General features: G+C 35.3%; 2 protein-coding genes across 4 annotated transcripts in view; one reads left to right on the top strand and one right to left on the bottom strand.

Moving 5' to 3' along the window:
- Nucleotides 1-505: 505 nt before the first annotated feature.
- Nucleotides 506-13,139, top strand: LOC111390317 (centromere/kinetochore protein zw10 homolog). 2 transcript variants are annotated; one of them, XM_023015334.1, is made up of 14 exons: nt 507-1,130; nt 3,820-3,957; nt 4,057-4,227; nt 4,368-4,529; nt 5,739-5,972; nt 6,114-6,257; nt 10,137-10,229; nt 10,457-10,552; nt 10,856-10,984; nt 11,668-11,745; nt 12,014-12,172; nt 12,252-12,402; nt 12,501-12,583; nt 12,721-13,139. In XM_023015334.1, exons 1-14 carry the CDS (start codon nt 561-563, stop codon nt 12,820-12,822), a joined length of 2,310 nt encoding a protein of 769 aa, XP_022871102.1. In that variant the 5' UTR covers nt 507-560; the 3' UTR covers nt 12,823-13,139. The 2 variants fall into 2 exon arrangements, with proteins under 2 accessions (XP_022871103.1, XP_022871102.1); XM_023015335.1 differs by lacking the exon at nt 12,014-12,172 and having other exon boundaries at nt 506-1,130.
- A 1,392-nt stretch (nt 13,140-14,531) lies between these two features.
- Nucleotides 14,532-16,930, bottom strand: part of LOC111390336 (protein disulfide isomerase-like 2-3) — a 9,044-nt gene continuing 6,645 nt past the window's right edge. The window contains exons 6-10 of one of the 2 annotated variants that reach the window (XM_023015355.1): nt 15,920-16,096; nt 15,673-15,818; nt 15,106-15,252; nt 14,802-15,022; nt 14,532-14,680 (exon numbers count right to left, since the gene is read on the bottom strand). In XM_023015355.1, the coding sequence (XP_022871123.1) occupies nt 14,848-15,022; nt 15,106-15,252; nt 15,673-15,818; nt 15,920-16,096 (645 nt within the window). In that variant the 3' untranslated portion in view covers nt 14,532-14,680; nt 14,802-14,847. Of the gene's footprint in view, nt 15,023-15,105; nt 15,253-15,672; nt 15,819-15,919; nt 16,097-16,930 lie in introns of both variants that reach the window. The other variant, XM_023015354.1, reaches the window with a different exon arrangement.

Raw genomic sequence — 16,930 nt, 5'->3', positions numbered from 1 at the left:
AACCAAAAGTTTAGGTCGAGCCTAATTTTGTTGATTGAGCTTTTGCTAGGCTCGATTCGGGCCCGACAAAAAGCTCGACATTTTATCCGAGCCGAGCCCGTGCCTTGAGTTTTGAGTCGGCTCGACTCGTCGACAATCCTGTATAGAGGCAAGATTAGTTACCTCAGCCCCCGGGGCACATCCAAGTTGGTGGAATAATCACATTGGGGGGCTCTGGAACCAAACGTGGGGAGTTCGATTCCTGGAAGGCACAACTTGAAAGATAAGATTTATCTTGGAAGGCAAGTTGCTGTAAGGCAGTGAAGAGGCTCCCTTTGGGGAAGGAGTAAAAGTCGTGTGGGAACCTGGGAACCAACAAAGGTACATCCTGCGATTTACCTCCCTGAGTTGCTGAGGGGCCGGAGGTTCAGGGACGAGGATATACTCTGGCGCAAGTTGGGACACCTCGTTAAAAAAAAAAAAAAGATTAGTTGCCTCATCAAAAAATAAATTAAAAATAACATATATAATTTAGGAAAATGGTAAACCCCCCTCCAGAGAGTTGAATTGTAACCGTAGATATGGACATCCTGGTCAACTCAGTCGACGTCCGAGATCTTCTGTCCTCACCGGACCTCCTGGATTCGCCGTCGTCCCCTCTGTCGGCGCCGGATCTCCGGCTTCTCATATCCCGTCTCGAATCCCACACACTCAAAATCAAATCCAAAGTCCAATCGTACCTCCTCTCCCACCAAAACGACTTCTCATCCCTCTTCTCGCAATGCTCCGACGTCGTTTCTAGGTCCGAAGAACTCTCAGGTCAAGTATCCGAATTGCTCAGTCTGATTTCGAGGAACCCGATCGAAGCCGACCTCAGCAGGATTATTGGAGAGACTGTGGAGAAAAAGAAGCAGGTGAGGGAGAAGAAGGAATTGTTGGAATTACTGGGGGTAGTGTTGGAATTGAATTACAAGTTGAGGGTTGTTAAGGAGGATATAAGAATTGGGAGAGTTGTAGAGGCTGCTGAGGGATTGAAGGAATTGAAGACGGCAATGAGAATTCGAAACGATGAATTGGCGGACGAGGTGGTGGAAGGTGAGCCGGTGGTTTATGGACTCTTGAGGAACGAGTGGGCTCAGTGTTTTGAAGAGGTATATTATGACTTCTTTTTGTATCTACTGTTTAGATTTGAATCTCAGTTTACAGAGACATACATGGTATTATGTTGTATTGCATGCCTAAAAATGTTGTACCTTCATTTCAGATTGTTATGATGCGTCATCTATGTGCTTGGTTTCAAGAAGAAAGAGGAAACCCTAGAAAATTGACTAAAGACGAAGATATTAATATATTTAGTGATAGCAACTCCAAGTTATTAGCAAGAACAATTTTTTAAATAATAGTGTTGAAAATTTACTCTACGAGTGTAAAAGCGTGTCATACGAACTCTACTAGCATAAGAGAAAATGATAAGTTAAAATTCAAATAAGTTATTGTTTCCCCTTTAGGTTTCTTACGAGTTCGTAAGAGATTATCGCGACGTTTCTTTTTAAATCGAATGAAGAAGGCGTTGGAAGACACGATCTCTATTAACTGGAGGGTTTTTGTAAAAGGGAGACAAAATTTGGATATGTCATTAGTGGCTATGATGTAATTGAGAAGTGTAATGAATATGTAGGATTAATGTTTAAAATTGATTTTGAGAAGGTCTATGACCTTACCTTGTTCATTAGGGTTTCTAGATTTTGTTTGGACAAAGAAAGGCTTTAGCCTTTGATGGAGAAGATGGATATATGGAGGTGTTAGGAAGGCTTCTTTTTTTATCTTTTGTAAATGGTATGCCGAAAGTTAGATTTAGAGCCACACATCCATTATGACTATTTGTATTTACACTTGTCATGGATGTTATAAGTTTCATGTTTGATAAGGCCAATGAGATGTGTTTAGTAAAGGTGTTGAAACCGATAATTATAATGATATAGGCTGTTGCACATTTTCAAGTTATCATGTTTGAAGGCATATGATAAATACTTTTTATTCTTTAGAGTTTTGGGTATTTTAAAAATTTCAGCAATATTTCTGGACTTAAAATATAAATGTTTGGGAGTATCATTGTTGGAATAAACTTACTGTAGTTGGGTTCAAAATTTGGCAATGATAGTTTTTGTAGGAGAGTGGCCTTTGTAATATTTTGGCCTTCCTCTAGAAGCTACATGGAAGAAATAGCTTCTCTCAAGACCGGGGAGTTAACTTTTATCCAATCGATCTTGTCAAATACCCTCATTTCTTAGTCATTGTTTAGGATGCTAGGCGAGGTTATGGGATTTGGAGAAACTTATGAGGACCTTTGGTGAAAAGGCAGGAGCATAATGAAAGAACATTTGGTAGCTTAGGTTTGGATATCAAGTAGTAATTGTAGAAGCAGTTAGGAGTTGAAAATCTTCGGGCTCCTTTTCTTNGTAAAAATTCTAAAAATATTGAGTTAATAAATGTAAAAATTTGAAGAATTTAAATCGACTTGTCCAGGACCTCCAGGTACTAATTAGAAAATTCACATGGCGCCATGTTTATCATGTAGTGTCTATGCTGTGTCCGCACAACTTAGATATATTGTATTCTTAAGTATAATAAATTGTGATTGATGTTGTATGATTTGTTATCCTCTTGACAACTGTAGTTACACTCTTACCTCAAAAAGTCCGATTCGTGCGGATGACGAATCAAAAAATTCTATACAATTCTGAAAAACGGAAATAGCCCATCGTGCTAGCCTCCCACTGGGGGCCTGCTAGAGCTCCGTTCTTGCAATTGGGTCATTGCGATTACGGGATAAAAATAATTTCTTATAAAACAAGGATTATCAAGAAAAAACAAAAAAAATAAAAAAAATTGCTCAGTTGAGGATTCACTCCTCTCAACATGGGGATAATTTCTCTCTTTGAGAATCCAACAGAATTCCTTTGTGTTTTCAATCACATTATAAATTTACATATATCCATATAATTTTATATATTTAAAGATTTCCTTTCTTCCATTTGATATGGCTTTCAATGTTCAGGAGATGCTTAGAAAAATTATAATTCCCTCATCCATATAATAAAATTATAAAAGACCGTTGCAAGCCTAGCAAGATTGTTTTGTGTTTAAAGATTTTTATTATATAACATAGGCACTAAGTAATATCTTTTTGGGTAAAATTAGAGTTTAAAAATTAAGGTGCCGTCAGTGGGATAGATATGCACTTTTCTTATGGATCTGAGATACTATCAGGATAAAAATAAAGTTGACGTGAAAGCATTAGCTGTCGTTCTCTGTGTATATGACAGATACACAGTATGCCTAGAGATGTTTACTTATTTTGTATCTCTTCTGCTTTTTGTAATAGAAGACAACTCGTTCTCTACTATGCAACTCCACTCTATCTTCTTTAACAAAAAAATCTTACTTTTATCAGAATAAAAAGAAAAATTGTATATGTACCAATATAATATAAGAAATTGACAACTGAAGTATGTGGTAACTTAACAATAAATAGCTTCAACAGTAATATTTTTATTTTTATTATTTATCAATTTATTTATTTTTGTCTCCGTAGAATGTTGATTATTAGAGAATCCACTGTTATTCTCTTGTTAGTTAATGGATTACTGATTTGGAAGTGTGCTTTCTATTTTTGTGTCTTGCTTGCCCTTTCAGTAGAGAAAAATGCTTGAGCAGTGCTCAAATTAATCAGTTCTTGACTCAAATATTTTTATCTATCAAGTGAAAACCTCTCTTATGTTTTTGAATTTTTTCTGTTGTTTTCTGATTGTATTTTTAGAAGAATTGGGTTTGTTGTAGATTCAAGAGTTGCTTCTGAAGTTCATAGAGAAAGCTGTGCAGTTCGAGCAGGAAACTAACGTCGTTCGCATGAAATATCAGTTGACTGTGAATGACATCAAAGGGGTTGAGCTTTACACAGTGTTGCAAGCAATGGATGTGAGTTGAATGTTGGCCAAATTCTAGATGGAACTTAGTGTATAAAAAATTGAAAAACATTCTCAGTTTGTTTGTGCATTGATAGTTTGTCATGTGCAGGTGGTTGGTATTCTGGATTATGGGCTTGCAAAAGTAGCCGATTTATTTACAAAATATGTTACCACTCCAGTCATAAAATGTAGGTCTACTCCTGCATTTATGGAAAAAATAGATCAAGAATCAGGGCATCTCTTGGAGGCAGTTCTTGAGATGATTCCAGCTGACACTGAGGTACATTTACCTCTAGAGATGTGATGTTTTTAGATTTTATGGAAATCATATTGCTTGAGTAATCTGTTAAATGGGAAAATCATCTGCTTATATATTTCGCATTGTTATAATCTTATCCTACTAATGTCTTACATTTACAGAGCAACGGCACGGATGGGGAAACTATGTATGCTACTATTGTTCAGATTGTTAAGTTTATCTATGACTCTTTGTGCTTCAAGAATGGTCCTTGGATGCGGTGTTTTGGAAGATTGACATGGCCAAGAATGTCTGAGTTGATCATTTCAGAATTCCTTTCCAAGGTTCGGTGGTATCAATGTTCTTTGACTTAGTATAATTGTATAAAATGGAGGCCTCTGAATAAAGCATGTGCAGATTTATGGCTTATATTTATAAATAATTTTTCCATTAAGAGTTAGTATTTAAATGCAAGAACTATTCATCTGCTAAATTAGTGAATGTAGAAATGCAACCATGGTGAGATTTTGTAATCTCTGATGCCACTTTTAGAACTCAGGTGAGTTATTTGGAGGGTGGGAGGAGTGCATAACTTGGAAAAATATTACAAAAGAAGTTGTTTTAGTGTAACTTACCCTTAATTCTTGCAAAATTTTCTCATTATGTTTTAATCTAGCACCTTAGTGTTAATCACTGCAATGACAGAGGGTTTGAACAAATAAATTAATAAAGAGCTCTGCACCTTAATGACTGAAATGCGAATAATCTCACAACAGCTGCAACAAATACGCTGTACAAATATATAATTATATAAGATACGGATAGAGATGGAAAAAATGGAAGTTCAATTTATAGAGGTTTTGTAAAATATATTACCACCACCACGAAAGGGAAACCGATTTCAAGAACTTCCCCTGTGGAACAACTCCTCTATTTCAGTTGGAGGATTGGCCAGTTAGTGCATGAGCAACCCTTTTCATTGAAGTTTAATGTCACAGATCAAGTCCACCACATGGTCATTGGATTGTTTTCATTGCTCATCGCCTAAGAACACAAAGTATTTCCTCTGCAACACTTCTCGGTTCAAATTCTTCCTAATTTTAAGTTTCATTTGCCAGTAGGTGAAATTTTCTGTTTGAATAGGCCAATTTTAAATGTTTTTGTTCTCCAACAAAGAGATATTACTGCATATGTAGACCTGGAAATTTCAAGTGCCTTGATTGGGTCAATTGAGAGACTGCATCCCATTTTCCTTGTTAGCGTAGTTACTCCTAGCTAAGTTTTGGTTAAACATCCAAGCTGATGTCATAGGCTCATAGTAGGTTAAGATGGAAGTTTTACTGTTACTAGAACCCTTATCTGTCAGAATGAGTTTAAAGTGTAAACCATGCCCACTTATAAGATTCAGATGTATAAATGTTTTGTAACTCTTTTTCTTGTACTGTACTGTGTGTAACACCGATGCTTATAATTTAAGGGAAGTGTTTCATTTTAAATTTTAACAAATTTCCATTACAGATTATTATCATGATATCCACCACTTTTGAGTTCAGGTAATCCCTGATGATGCTTCGAAGCTTGCTGAGTTTCAGAAAATCAGAAAGGTTACATCTGAATTTGAGACAAATTTGAAGGAACTTATGCTCATAGCTTCCTCTGATATCAAAGATGAGAGACTTAGCAAATTTGCTGATAACGTTGAGGTCCACTTCGCATCAAGGAAGAAAGTGGAGATTTTGGCAAAGGCTAGAAATCTGCTTCTGCAGTCTAATTTCATCCTTTCTCAAGTGAGTTTCCATTTCAAATCTGATAGCTTTAATGCTTTTTCTGTTGTAACTTTGTTGCTTGTTTTCTTCATTGTTATTATCTACTTATTAAAGAAAAGATAAATTGCCAGCTTTTCATATGGCTTATGTATTTTCCTATAGGAGTATTTAAGAACTATGAGATTGAACAAGGAAGGAATTGCTGAAGATTTCCCTAATTGTATCGACTTGCTGTTTTCATCTGAGAAATTCATGGTGTCTGAAGCAGCTATAAAATTAATGGAGCTAGTGCATCAAACCCTCAAGGTTCGTGCAGTGCTAGAACAATTTTTTTTCCAGGTCAACATTAAGTTTATATAGTGTTTATACAATTTCAGTGCTGTTTTTTTATTTTCTGATTTTATTTGCTAAGAGCCTGTTGAGTAATTTTTTCAGTCTTTAGTAAAATAACTTGCAGGTACCTTCCTTATATAACTTTATTGTTTTGGAAAGGATTTTGTACTTTGTTGCATGTTCTGTGCCACGATAACGAACAATAAAAATGTATCAGTTTAGAAATGTGAAGGCTGTGCATTTGAGAGTACCTATAAATATCTTATAAGAATTTCCCAACATTAAATTATCGTCTGGAAAACAGTATATCCCACTGAACAATATTCTCCGCCCCCCTCCTCCTATTATAGCCTTTCTTAATTATCGTTAGTTAAAATTACATGACACAAGTGGTTTAGTGCTGCGGCTACTAAGTATATAGATGGGCAGCCAAATTTTATGTTGTTCCTTTCTGGTGTTAATTGATAATACACCTTCTGCGTATTTTTCATTAATTAATAAAATATTTGATTACCTTTCCAAAAATAAAAAAATTACACGACACAAGTAAATTCCCCCCTTAGCCATACTGTGCCGAAAAATGGTTTTTCATAATTATCTTCACACTTTAATTTGTGAATTTAAATTATTATTATTTTTTTTAGGGTTTCAAGATATTGAGATAGTCTCATGGACTTTTTCATTGGATACAGTGGCAGAACCAAAAAATAAAAAAAATCTTCTGGGCAAAGAAAAATTTTATTTTTTTACACAGAGAGCAAATGAGCTTGGGGGGCAGGGGCAGGGGCTGGGCTGGGCTGGGCTTCAGCACCCCCCCAACACACACACACAATCCCCCGATTGGATACTTTGTAAAAAGGGGACCTTTGATATTTTTGTATTGATTTTATGCATATAGTGTAACCATACTCCTTGAAGTTAAACATTTTTCCTTTAGAGGCTCAAAAATGTGACTTGGGTTGTATTTGATACTATGAAAAGTGAATTGTTTAACAAGTTCTACTGGGGCTTTTCTTCTTTTTTTATTTGACCCTGCCATGCTTCTTAATATTTTTTAAAAGTACAGTGGAAAGAGTTTTGTGCATGACATGCATAATTTGAGTTGTTAAATATATAATTTAGATTTGACTTACATGATTCTTATTATATAGGAAAAGATTTTAATTTCATCATCATTCATATAAATTTTTTAATTAATTGCTCCAATATTTCTATACTGTAGCCATAATTTTTTGAAGAATTGGCATTGTGTTATTCGAGTATAAAAAATAGAAGTTGAATTGAAAGTTAGAATGTTGGAGTACTATGGAATGTAAAGGTTTTATGTTTACTAGAATTAAGATATGATACAAAATGCTCCTTTTGGTAGTTGTAGTAATAAGGATAGTCACCGAGTTACTATAGAGGATCATGTTATTTCAAATAGTTATTGATTCAGGTACTAAAGTTAGATTATTAGCTAGGAATGAGGGATTGAAGAGGATGTAATGGTTAGGATTATAGCTTGTTGGATGAAATTGAGAAGCACAAAATGAATTTTATGTGAAGATTCCATTAAGGTTAAAAGGCAAGTTCTAAGCAACAATGATTAGATTGGCTATGCTTTATGGTTCTAAGTGTTAGGCTGATAAAAGTGAAGCTGTCAAAAAGGGGAATGAGGATATGCTATAATGGATGCACTATCATACTAAAATGAATTAGATGAGAAATCACTTCACTGCTCACTTTGCTTCTTGAACGGTAAAAGGGTTGAGAGTAATCACTTTTTAGATAACGGCTTGTGATAACTGAGCCTCAACATCCCTTGGCCTAAGATAAATATAAGGCGAGAAGTAGAGCTGGTGTTGATTGAGGATAAACTAAGGGATGACTTAGATGGTTGGATCATGTTTTACATTGACTTCAAGAGGCTATGTTTATATGAGCGACGAGATTTTTGTTGGTCAAGTTAGAAGAGGGAGGAGTATACAAAGATACATGACTATAATAGTTGTTGGGGATCTAATTGCATTAGATCTCCGCAATTGAGGTTTCCTAGTGATCTATATGTAAAGAGTAGAAGGCAAAGGTGTTACAAACTCATTTTGTCTGTAATTTAAAGAAATAAAATAAAGTGGAAAAGAAAGATAATAGGGGAATCTAAACCTCCCAAAAGATCAACATGGGATCTTTACTTTATTATTAAACATAACACATCCATTCATTGCTTCTAGTTCCCTAAATAGAGAAATTGTAAAAACAACTATCCTGAAACTTAGAGCACTGCATTTTCTACTGAAACTTAAATAGTGAACAACTAATTTATCCACTATTGACTTATTTAACTACAATAAACTAGAAAAATTATAATAGATAATCTATCAAATAAAAAAAAATTAAGATTGTAACAGAAGGAATCATGTAGTCAACCCCAAGTTTATTGGAAATAAGACCTAGTTTTTTGTTGTATTAACTTCTGAAAATTTAGTATTATGAAATAGATCCTGACATGTCAACTTAGTTTAGCATTTACCCAGAGAATAAAAATATGATTTTTCTTATGGTGTTAGGCAAGCCAGTCTACATTATGGCACTATGGACAAAATAATGATATATTTTTGTTTGATTCTCGTCTGTTCATGTTTAATTAAGCTACCATAACCTTATGAAGGCTGGGTTTATTATTGATGTGAATTACCTCTAATGAACTGATACATCTCTTTCTTTTTCTTTCCCGAATGAATGTTTGACTGAAAAATTATAAATGTAATGTTAAATGTTTATAATACAATGTAAAGGTAGTACTACAATAAGTGGATGTATTATGAAAGAATTGCTAAAGACGGTTCAGTTCTGGCCTGTGAGAGATAGTTTGTAATAGGAGAAAGATATTTACTGATACTGAGCTTGGTATTTGGTGCCATTCAAATCTGTTTCCATCATAGCTTGATTTACATCAAAAGCTGATTTTTAAAAGAATCAGAAACTAACTGCACTGACCACCTTGAAAATCCAAGCTGATTGGACCAATTCAGTTGGCAGTATGTAAATCAAAGATCATTATTCCCATGGTTCTCTATGAAAAGGAAAGGCCTATTTGATGTCGAGCATAGCATCTTACCGTGATGCAACATATGCCTGACAAGATGCACGGATCAATAGAAACCACAGTATACTTCCTCACTTGACTTCCTAAGGGTGTTACTGGATACTAAAATGTTTTGTAGATGACACGAATGTAATTATATTTTTATAATAAAATTAAATTGTGTACTTATCAAAAAAATAAAATAATAAATAAATAAAGTTAAATTTTGTGTCATTCTCTCTTTTTTTTTTTTTAAATGACCGTGGGGGTCCGGGCCAGCTTACGCGCTCCTCAACAAATCCCATGGGACCCTGAAGTTTACAGTCGGGTACTCACCTCAGTAGCCTTGAGGGGACTCGAACTGGTGATCATTGAGAAGCAAATCTAAGGTCTGATCACTGAGCTACCCTTCAGGGTTATTCTAATAGGAGGCTGCATTACCTGAACTCTGCGTAATTGTTCATGATTAGTGAAGCAGTGAAGAAGCAAAAAATCAGCTTTTCACTTTGGTTTATATGACATTAGCTTTTAAAAGTTTGCCTTCATAAACTCAATCATAGAAATATCTAGCCACTGGTTGCGGAAAAAACTATATAATGCAAATGTCACTGTACCTGTATGGATACATGCTATAGTTGCTGCATCAATATATTATTGTTGAAGGGTATCTGGGCTCTGATCATATTCAGTTTTTTTACGTGCATAAACACATGTGCGTGTGCGTGCGCTTGCCCGCAGTTGTATTTTCTAGAATGCCGTTGTAACTCTTTTGGAGCTTCATGCAGGATGTCTGCTTGTTACCTCCAACAGTGGGGTTGGAATTCTATCACGCTGCTAGAAATGCTTTAGTTCTTTATGAAGCTGTTATACCTGTGAAGGTTAGTGCAGAAAGTCATTTGGAAATCTCCAAATGCCACCAAAAATAAGAAAAAATAGTGTTAATAAAGTTAAAATATCTTCAAGGCTGCAATTGCACTACATTTATGATCTTGCTATTCATCCGCTGACAATCACAGTCGAGCACTGCAAATATTATTACATTTTTTTGACAACTTGTATTTGAACAATGCAATGATTGTTCTGATATCTTCTTTGGACTATGAAGCTTGAGAGGCAGCTTGATTCCATTAACCAGGCTGCTGTGCTCATTCACAATGATTGTCTCTACCTGTCTGAGGAGATTCTTGGTCTTGCATTTGAGGTATGCATGGATGGGTTTTGTTTTTTTCTAAACTAAATTGCTTCTACGCTATCTATATGGAATACCTAATTTCAGAATGATAGAGGCAGCATGTCCAAGATTGCTTGGTTTTCTTTAACATTTTTAAATGGCAATATATATGATGCAGTGGGTCCACAGATATTGTAAATGGTGACACATTTTTCATTTGTAAAAGTGGGGTTTTTTTTTTTCCATAGGAAAAGTGGGTTTTTTAATGTGTGATGTGTCACTTTTCTTTTTATATTTTCTGGTAGGCTTATCATATTATCTTTAACGTTGCAGTTTCGCCAGTACTTTCCCAGTTTTGTTAAGGAACTCGCTGTATTTATTGATCTGGCTCCAAGATTTCAGTTGATGGCTGAAGAAGTATTGCAGAGACAAATTCAGCTTGTCATATATAACTTGAAAGAGGTATATACGTAGAACTGAAAAATGTATGTGGTGTCCTCTACTGTATCTTCTAAGCATCTCTTTTCCTGAGAAGCACTTTCTCAAGAAGGCTACACTTGACTTATAAAAAAAAAAAAAGAAGGCTACACTTAGGCAAAACACTCTTCAGATCCTTTCTGACATGTGTGAAACACTTCTTTGACCCATGTCACAAACCAGAGCCAGAAATTTGGACATGGGCCGAGCACTTCTAGTATAATACTTGAACACTTCATGACAATTATGAAGAACTGATTTCTATGAATATGAAGAATCCTCATTCATGTACATGTGGAAAAGAGTTAGTACTTGAATGAAACGTAATACTCGATTAAAGATCAATTAAGGGTTTTGAAGGATAATAGAGACAATCTTTACTACAATCTTGAGATATGCTTGCTTACCACAATGGATGTAATTTTTGAGGTCATAATATCACTTGCATATTTATACAAATATAACTTGTAGAGGAAAAGTGGTGTATGTTTGCATAATTTTCGCATTTATTCGCTAGTCTTTTCCACCTATAGTACCTTATTAGGAAAATGATGCCATGTTGCTGTCTAATGATGTTTTCTTGCCCTATTTTCATGGCCAAATGCCTTTTAGAACTTCCAAAGCTAAAATGTTTTGTAAACTAATTATGCTGTAATGTTTCTGACAAGGCTATTGATGGGGCTGATGGATTTCAAAATACCCACCAGATGAAACAGTTCGAGTCTGCCAAGTTTAGTATTGAACAGGTATACTTTTTAAATGATTCGTGCACCTTTACATCGAAAAGAAAAAGGTTTGGTTATTGTTGATAGCAAAGATTGCCTTATCTCATCACATTATGCAATTTACACACTTCATGATCTGACCAAGACTATAATCATAGTTTTTCCATACCAAAAAGTCTCTCTCTCTCTCCCCCTCTGTGTGTGTGTGTGTGTTTATATTTGTATTGTTTTAATTTTCGGGTTGGGGGTGTCTACATTCTCTAAGAAGCTTGCCTGAGTTCATGATCAGGTTGCTTTCATAATCGAGAAAGTACGCATCATCTGGGAGCCTCTATTATTATCATATATTTATGAGAAGAGTATGAGCGTGGTTCTGGAGGCTGTCTTTTCAAGAATTGCAAAAGACATACTTCTGTTAGATGATATGGCAGCAGAAGAAACATTGCAGGTGCACTGCACAAATCTGCCTCCAATAAAGTTTGCAATCATCTAAGCTAATGAATATTTTATCCCTTTTTGGACTGCAGCTTCAAACACTCATCCATTTGCTGTTTGAGCATCTGTCATCTTTATTAGAGTCCCTGTCAACTGTTGGTGGAAGAGGGAAGCCACAGGAGGTCCAGAGAGAAACTCTTGCTAATTTCATACCATCCCTGCGGAAGTTGCGCAAACTGGCAGGTATCTTTTCTCGTCATATTTTAGATCTCACTTTTGAAGTAGTTGATTATCTAAATTTGTTAGCGACCTTTACTCTATTTTCTATGCACTTTCATTAGAACTTTTGGACATGCCTTTGAAGTCTATCACTACCGCCTGGGAAAGTGGTGAACTTGTTGAATGCAATTTTACGCTATCAGAGGTATGAAAAGTCATTTGAACTTGAACTGTTTTCTGATTCCGCACAAGGCAACAACATTCCATTTGTAATGGATGGAGACATTGCCCTTTTAATGTCCATGTCATCAATTCGTGATATTTACTCGCTCCTCTTTGCAGGTGGAAGACTTCATAAGAGCCATATTTACAGATTCGCCTTTGAGAAAAGAATGCCTACAAAGAATAAATAATTCAAATTACTGGGAAACATCGTGGACTTGAGAAAATTGAAGAGCTCCAACTGTGGTTGGAAGTCACACTGGAGGAGCAGTGAACAGAACTTTTAGCAAGGGATAAAATCTACGACCATACAATTTGTTTTAGGTCTAATGCCAGTGCTGTTCTTTTGGGTACATGCTACAGGGTACTAACTACCCCACCCCCCTACCTCCAACCCAAGATATACTTTCACAGTAGATAGGGTTGTAAATTTTTTAGTGTTTTTGAAGTTCTTGTATTGGATTGTGCTCCCTTTTTGACGCACAACAATATGACGATGAAAGAGGTTAGTTTTCGAGTAAATTGGTTTCATTTTAGCCCATGTGAGTTAACTTCGCCATCTGATGGAGTTTACAGACCTGTGTAGTTACAACTTCTCTGTGATGTTATCGACTAAAAGATCATACCCACGCTCGAGTAATTATCTTGGAGTCCACGTTATGGGTTTTTATTTGACAAGGATATATAATAGACCAATGTCAACTGTAATAATCTCCCTTCAATTTTGCTTTTTCGTTCTCAAATTTCAGCTCTTTAGGCTTCAAGTGGTTTTCGGGTAGTCAGGTGGTGAATTGAAAATAGTAAGCCTCCATTTGGTGTTGATTATGGTGGAGGTTAAAATCAAGGGTTATTAGCACAAAATGATTTTACGTTTGAAGTTGATTGTACAAAATTTACGTGTATGTGTGTGTGTGTGTGTGTGTGTGTGTGAGTGTGTGTGTGTGTGTATATATATAGGGTTATTAGCACAAAATGATTTTACGTTTGAAGTTGATTGTACAAAATTTACGCGCGTGTGTGTGTGTGTGTGTGTATTGCATTTCAACCTTATTTTCATCTTTCATTAAGAAAATCATTATTTTCATCAATTTTCTCAATAAAAATTGTGAAATTACGAATATACCTTCCTATTTAAATAAAACGAAAAGAAAAGAAAAGAAAAACAAAAACTAATTGCAACCATTTTCCTTTTTTTTAAATCTCTTCCTCCCCCTCCACCACCCATTTCGAGCATGTTCCTAAATTACACTGGAGCTGCAAATATTGAAACATATTCACTCCGAAGCTTACTTTGTGTCTCTAAATTCCAACAACGAGAGCATGTCCGTACTATAATTTCTCCAAAATTAAATGTTTGCTAAGAAAGTGCAAAATGAGAGTGTATAAGTCGCGTTCAAGTAATAAAGTGGAATTTTTGAGTCAAAGTTATTGATTCCTAAATGAATGTTAACTTTCGATTACACAACTTTAATAAATTTAGTTTTAACAATAAAAACAAAAAAAACAATAAGATTTGATTTTAGAAAATAAAGAAATTTAATTAAAACTCTACAAAATAAGATANAGGCGCTGGAGTTCTGTAAACAAATTAGGAACATGGCGCCTAGTCACTACAATTGCTTCCCTTATTTGCAGCTTAGGTTCCTAGGTAATTGTGTATCACGTCCCTCAACTACAATCTTATAGAGTTCGGTCCTCAAATTTTGACTTTTATTTCAATCAAGTTTTATATAAGTTGCAATCCAAGTCCTTCATCTTTTTAACTTATGCACTTTAGTCCCCAACTTAACAACTTTGTACTCTTTCGGTCCCTTTTCCCTGCCTTTTGTTTCGTTTTATTACCTTGGGTGATTTTTATCTACAAAAACAATAATTACATAATTGTGAGTAGAAATTCGCTTATTTAATCAATATTTAAATTTATCTACAAATTATTTAAGTGTGCAAAAACACACTTACCAGGAAACAAATAGTCACATTCTTGCATTTGCCCCCATTACACAGTATTGTATACATATATTTAGCCAATTATAGGCAACCTGAACATCGACATGTTGCATTCCAAGCTTCCTTTTTGCAGCTGTTCATCGGAGAGATTTTGAAGTTGAGGTTCAAGGGCATTAACGGACACATAGGATCATAGTCAAATGTCAGAAAATTAATGTTCAAGGCAATACAACAACTTGTTCACCAAAACTTACGTGTTTTTTCAAACTCAAATTCTCATTTTCTAAATTAGCATATAAGCTATAATTCATCCTTGCTTCCAGTGTCATCCCCCATAAGTTCTTCAAGCGAGAACTCATCTTCTTCAATGATTTGTCCATCTTTACCATCCCAGGGTTCAGTCTTCCTAACCACAGGGGTGGCTGCCATAGGCAGATTACCTTTCCCACCGAGTCCAGCTTCTTTCACAAATTCTCTGTGACATGGAATGGAATATGCTATGCTTATATGACCCCAATACACACAGAGAGAGGGGACGAGAGAAAGAGAGGTACTTACATTATCTGATCACGCTCAAATGCACTCTTAAGTGGAGCATATAACTGCTTCTTCAGATTTAGGGCTACCAAAGCAGGGTAACCGTAGCCACCAACTCCAAGATGCTTCTCAAGATCTGGCTGATTACCTGCAGCCGCCCATACGTAACTGCACATTTGCAATACCCAAGTCTTAGCTCCAACTTCTAGTCTTCTTCACTTCTTCAGACTTAGGGCTACCAAAGATTTTTTCTAGTTTTTGGTTTTGAGAAATAATTTTTCAGAATGACAAATCAAACACATTTTTAGTAATCTTAGCCTAAGTTTAGCCCCCATTCTTTCCAAAACCTAATTTTTTCAACCTCACACTCCCATAAAATAATTTTACATTCAAAACCAAAAAAATTTCTTGTTTTTTAATCACATTCTCCAAAAAAATAAAAAATGGGGCTCAAACAAGGGCTTAAAACAGACCTCAAAACAGAAAATTGAAAATTAACTAAAAACTGAACACTGAAATACAAACCAAACAAGCTTGTCCTGCTTTTAGGGATATTGACAAATTCAAGTGATGGCCTAGTATCCTAACCTGTAAGGGCTTCTCTTGAATTTCTCTGCAACTGATAACAGAAATTCCAGGTACTTATTCCTGCCTTCTGCCTTGGAGTCCAAAATGTCAGGAAGGAAGGCAACAAAACAGATGACTGCTGAACCACACTTATCTTCCAAAATATCCTACAAGTACAGTTTTGTAAGTGTTTTGTACTGATAACTCATGTTGGATAGTAAAGAAGCTTTTTTTCCTTTTCATTTTAAGGGGTGGGGGCAGATCTTACGGGGCTGGTCAACTCAGTCACTTCAGGAGGGGAAACATTTGTTTCCAGCTGCTCCAAAGAAAATGACTCAATAGCGGAGGCTGATCTTGCACCTTCATATGGGATTGGGTGGTCTTTGTCAGCCCCAAAAACCAAGATAGTGGGAAATCCTTGCACATTAAACCTGTTCATTAGAGACTGACAACTTGAAACCGTTAGAAATATGAGCTCATTGAGGAACCATAGGAATTAACTAAAATATCCAGCTGATCATCCAGCTATTAAATTAACCCCAGATTTTTACTCTGCTAGATCAGTACGTTGTTAATATGTTGATAATTTATGATAAAATGTGCATTTTTTTCAGTGTTGAACAAACTCCCACTTCTGCTCTGGCATTACTATGAATCTGATCTGGAGACCTTGTGAAGATAATCGTATCCACAATAAATTCTTTGCTTCTCCTCATGAAGGATTTTTTTTTGGTTCCACAGGCGTGTGGGCCGTGTTTTTATATTTTTCCCACGAAATCATAATATTTCACGTTTCTCGATACATCAGAAAACATCCATAGTTATGTAAAAATATTAATGATGCAATAGATCTCCATGGAGATGTCTCAATGACTTCTTAATAAATATCAATCTCATATGTCAATACAATTTTATAAGAGCTAAAGAAACATCAAATAAGCATCAAAGTTCACCAACAAGCACTGCAACTAATTATGCTGAAAAGGTCCTTATTTAGATGGACATCATGGTAAAATATCTATACATATTTGGACCATAAAAAAGTCAACTGAAAACTTTGGTAATGCTAGGAGCCGGTAGACTACTAGGCAAGAATATATAGAAATCATATTTCATACTCAAATTATTTTCATGTCGTAAGATGGGATGTGAACTCATAAAGACAGGAACACTTTCGAGTCTTACTGAAAATCATGAAGGCAGTAGAAGTAAAATCACATGTAATTATCATCGTTTCCCTTATATATTATATATATATATATATATATATATATATATA

Source organism: Olea europaea, unplaced genomic scaffold (assembly GCF_002742605.1).
Source record: "Olea europaea var. sylvestris unplaced genomic scaffold, O_europaea_v1 scaffold671, whole genome shotgun sequence".
Lineage (NCBI taxonomy): Eukaryota > Viridiplantae > Streptophyta > Magnoliopsida > Lamiales > Oleaceae > Olea > Olea europaea.
The sequence above is the reverse complement of the archived record's forward strand: the minus strand, read 5'-3'. Positions and strand labels throughout refer to the sequence as shown.

Bases quoted from the DNA above. Each gene is read 5' to 3' on its own strand.
- LOC111390317 (XM_023015334.1), top strand. From the start codon at position 561: ATGGACATCCTGGTCAACTCAGTCGACGTCCGAGATCTTCTGTCCTCA. The intron at 5,973-6,113 runs GTGAGTTTCCAT...ATTTTCCTATAG, and splicing joins CTAATTTCATCCTTTCTCAA to GAGTATTTAAGAACTATGAG. The intron at 10,230-10,456 runs GTTAGTGCAGAA...TGGACTATGAAG, and splicing joins AAGCTGTTATACCTGTGAAG to CTTGAGAGGCAGCTTGATTC.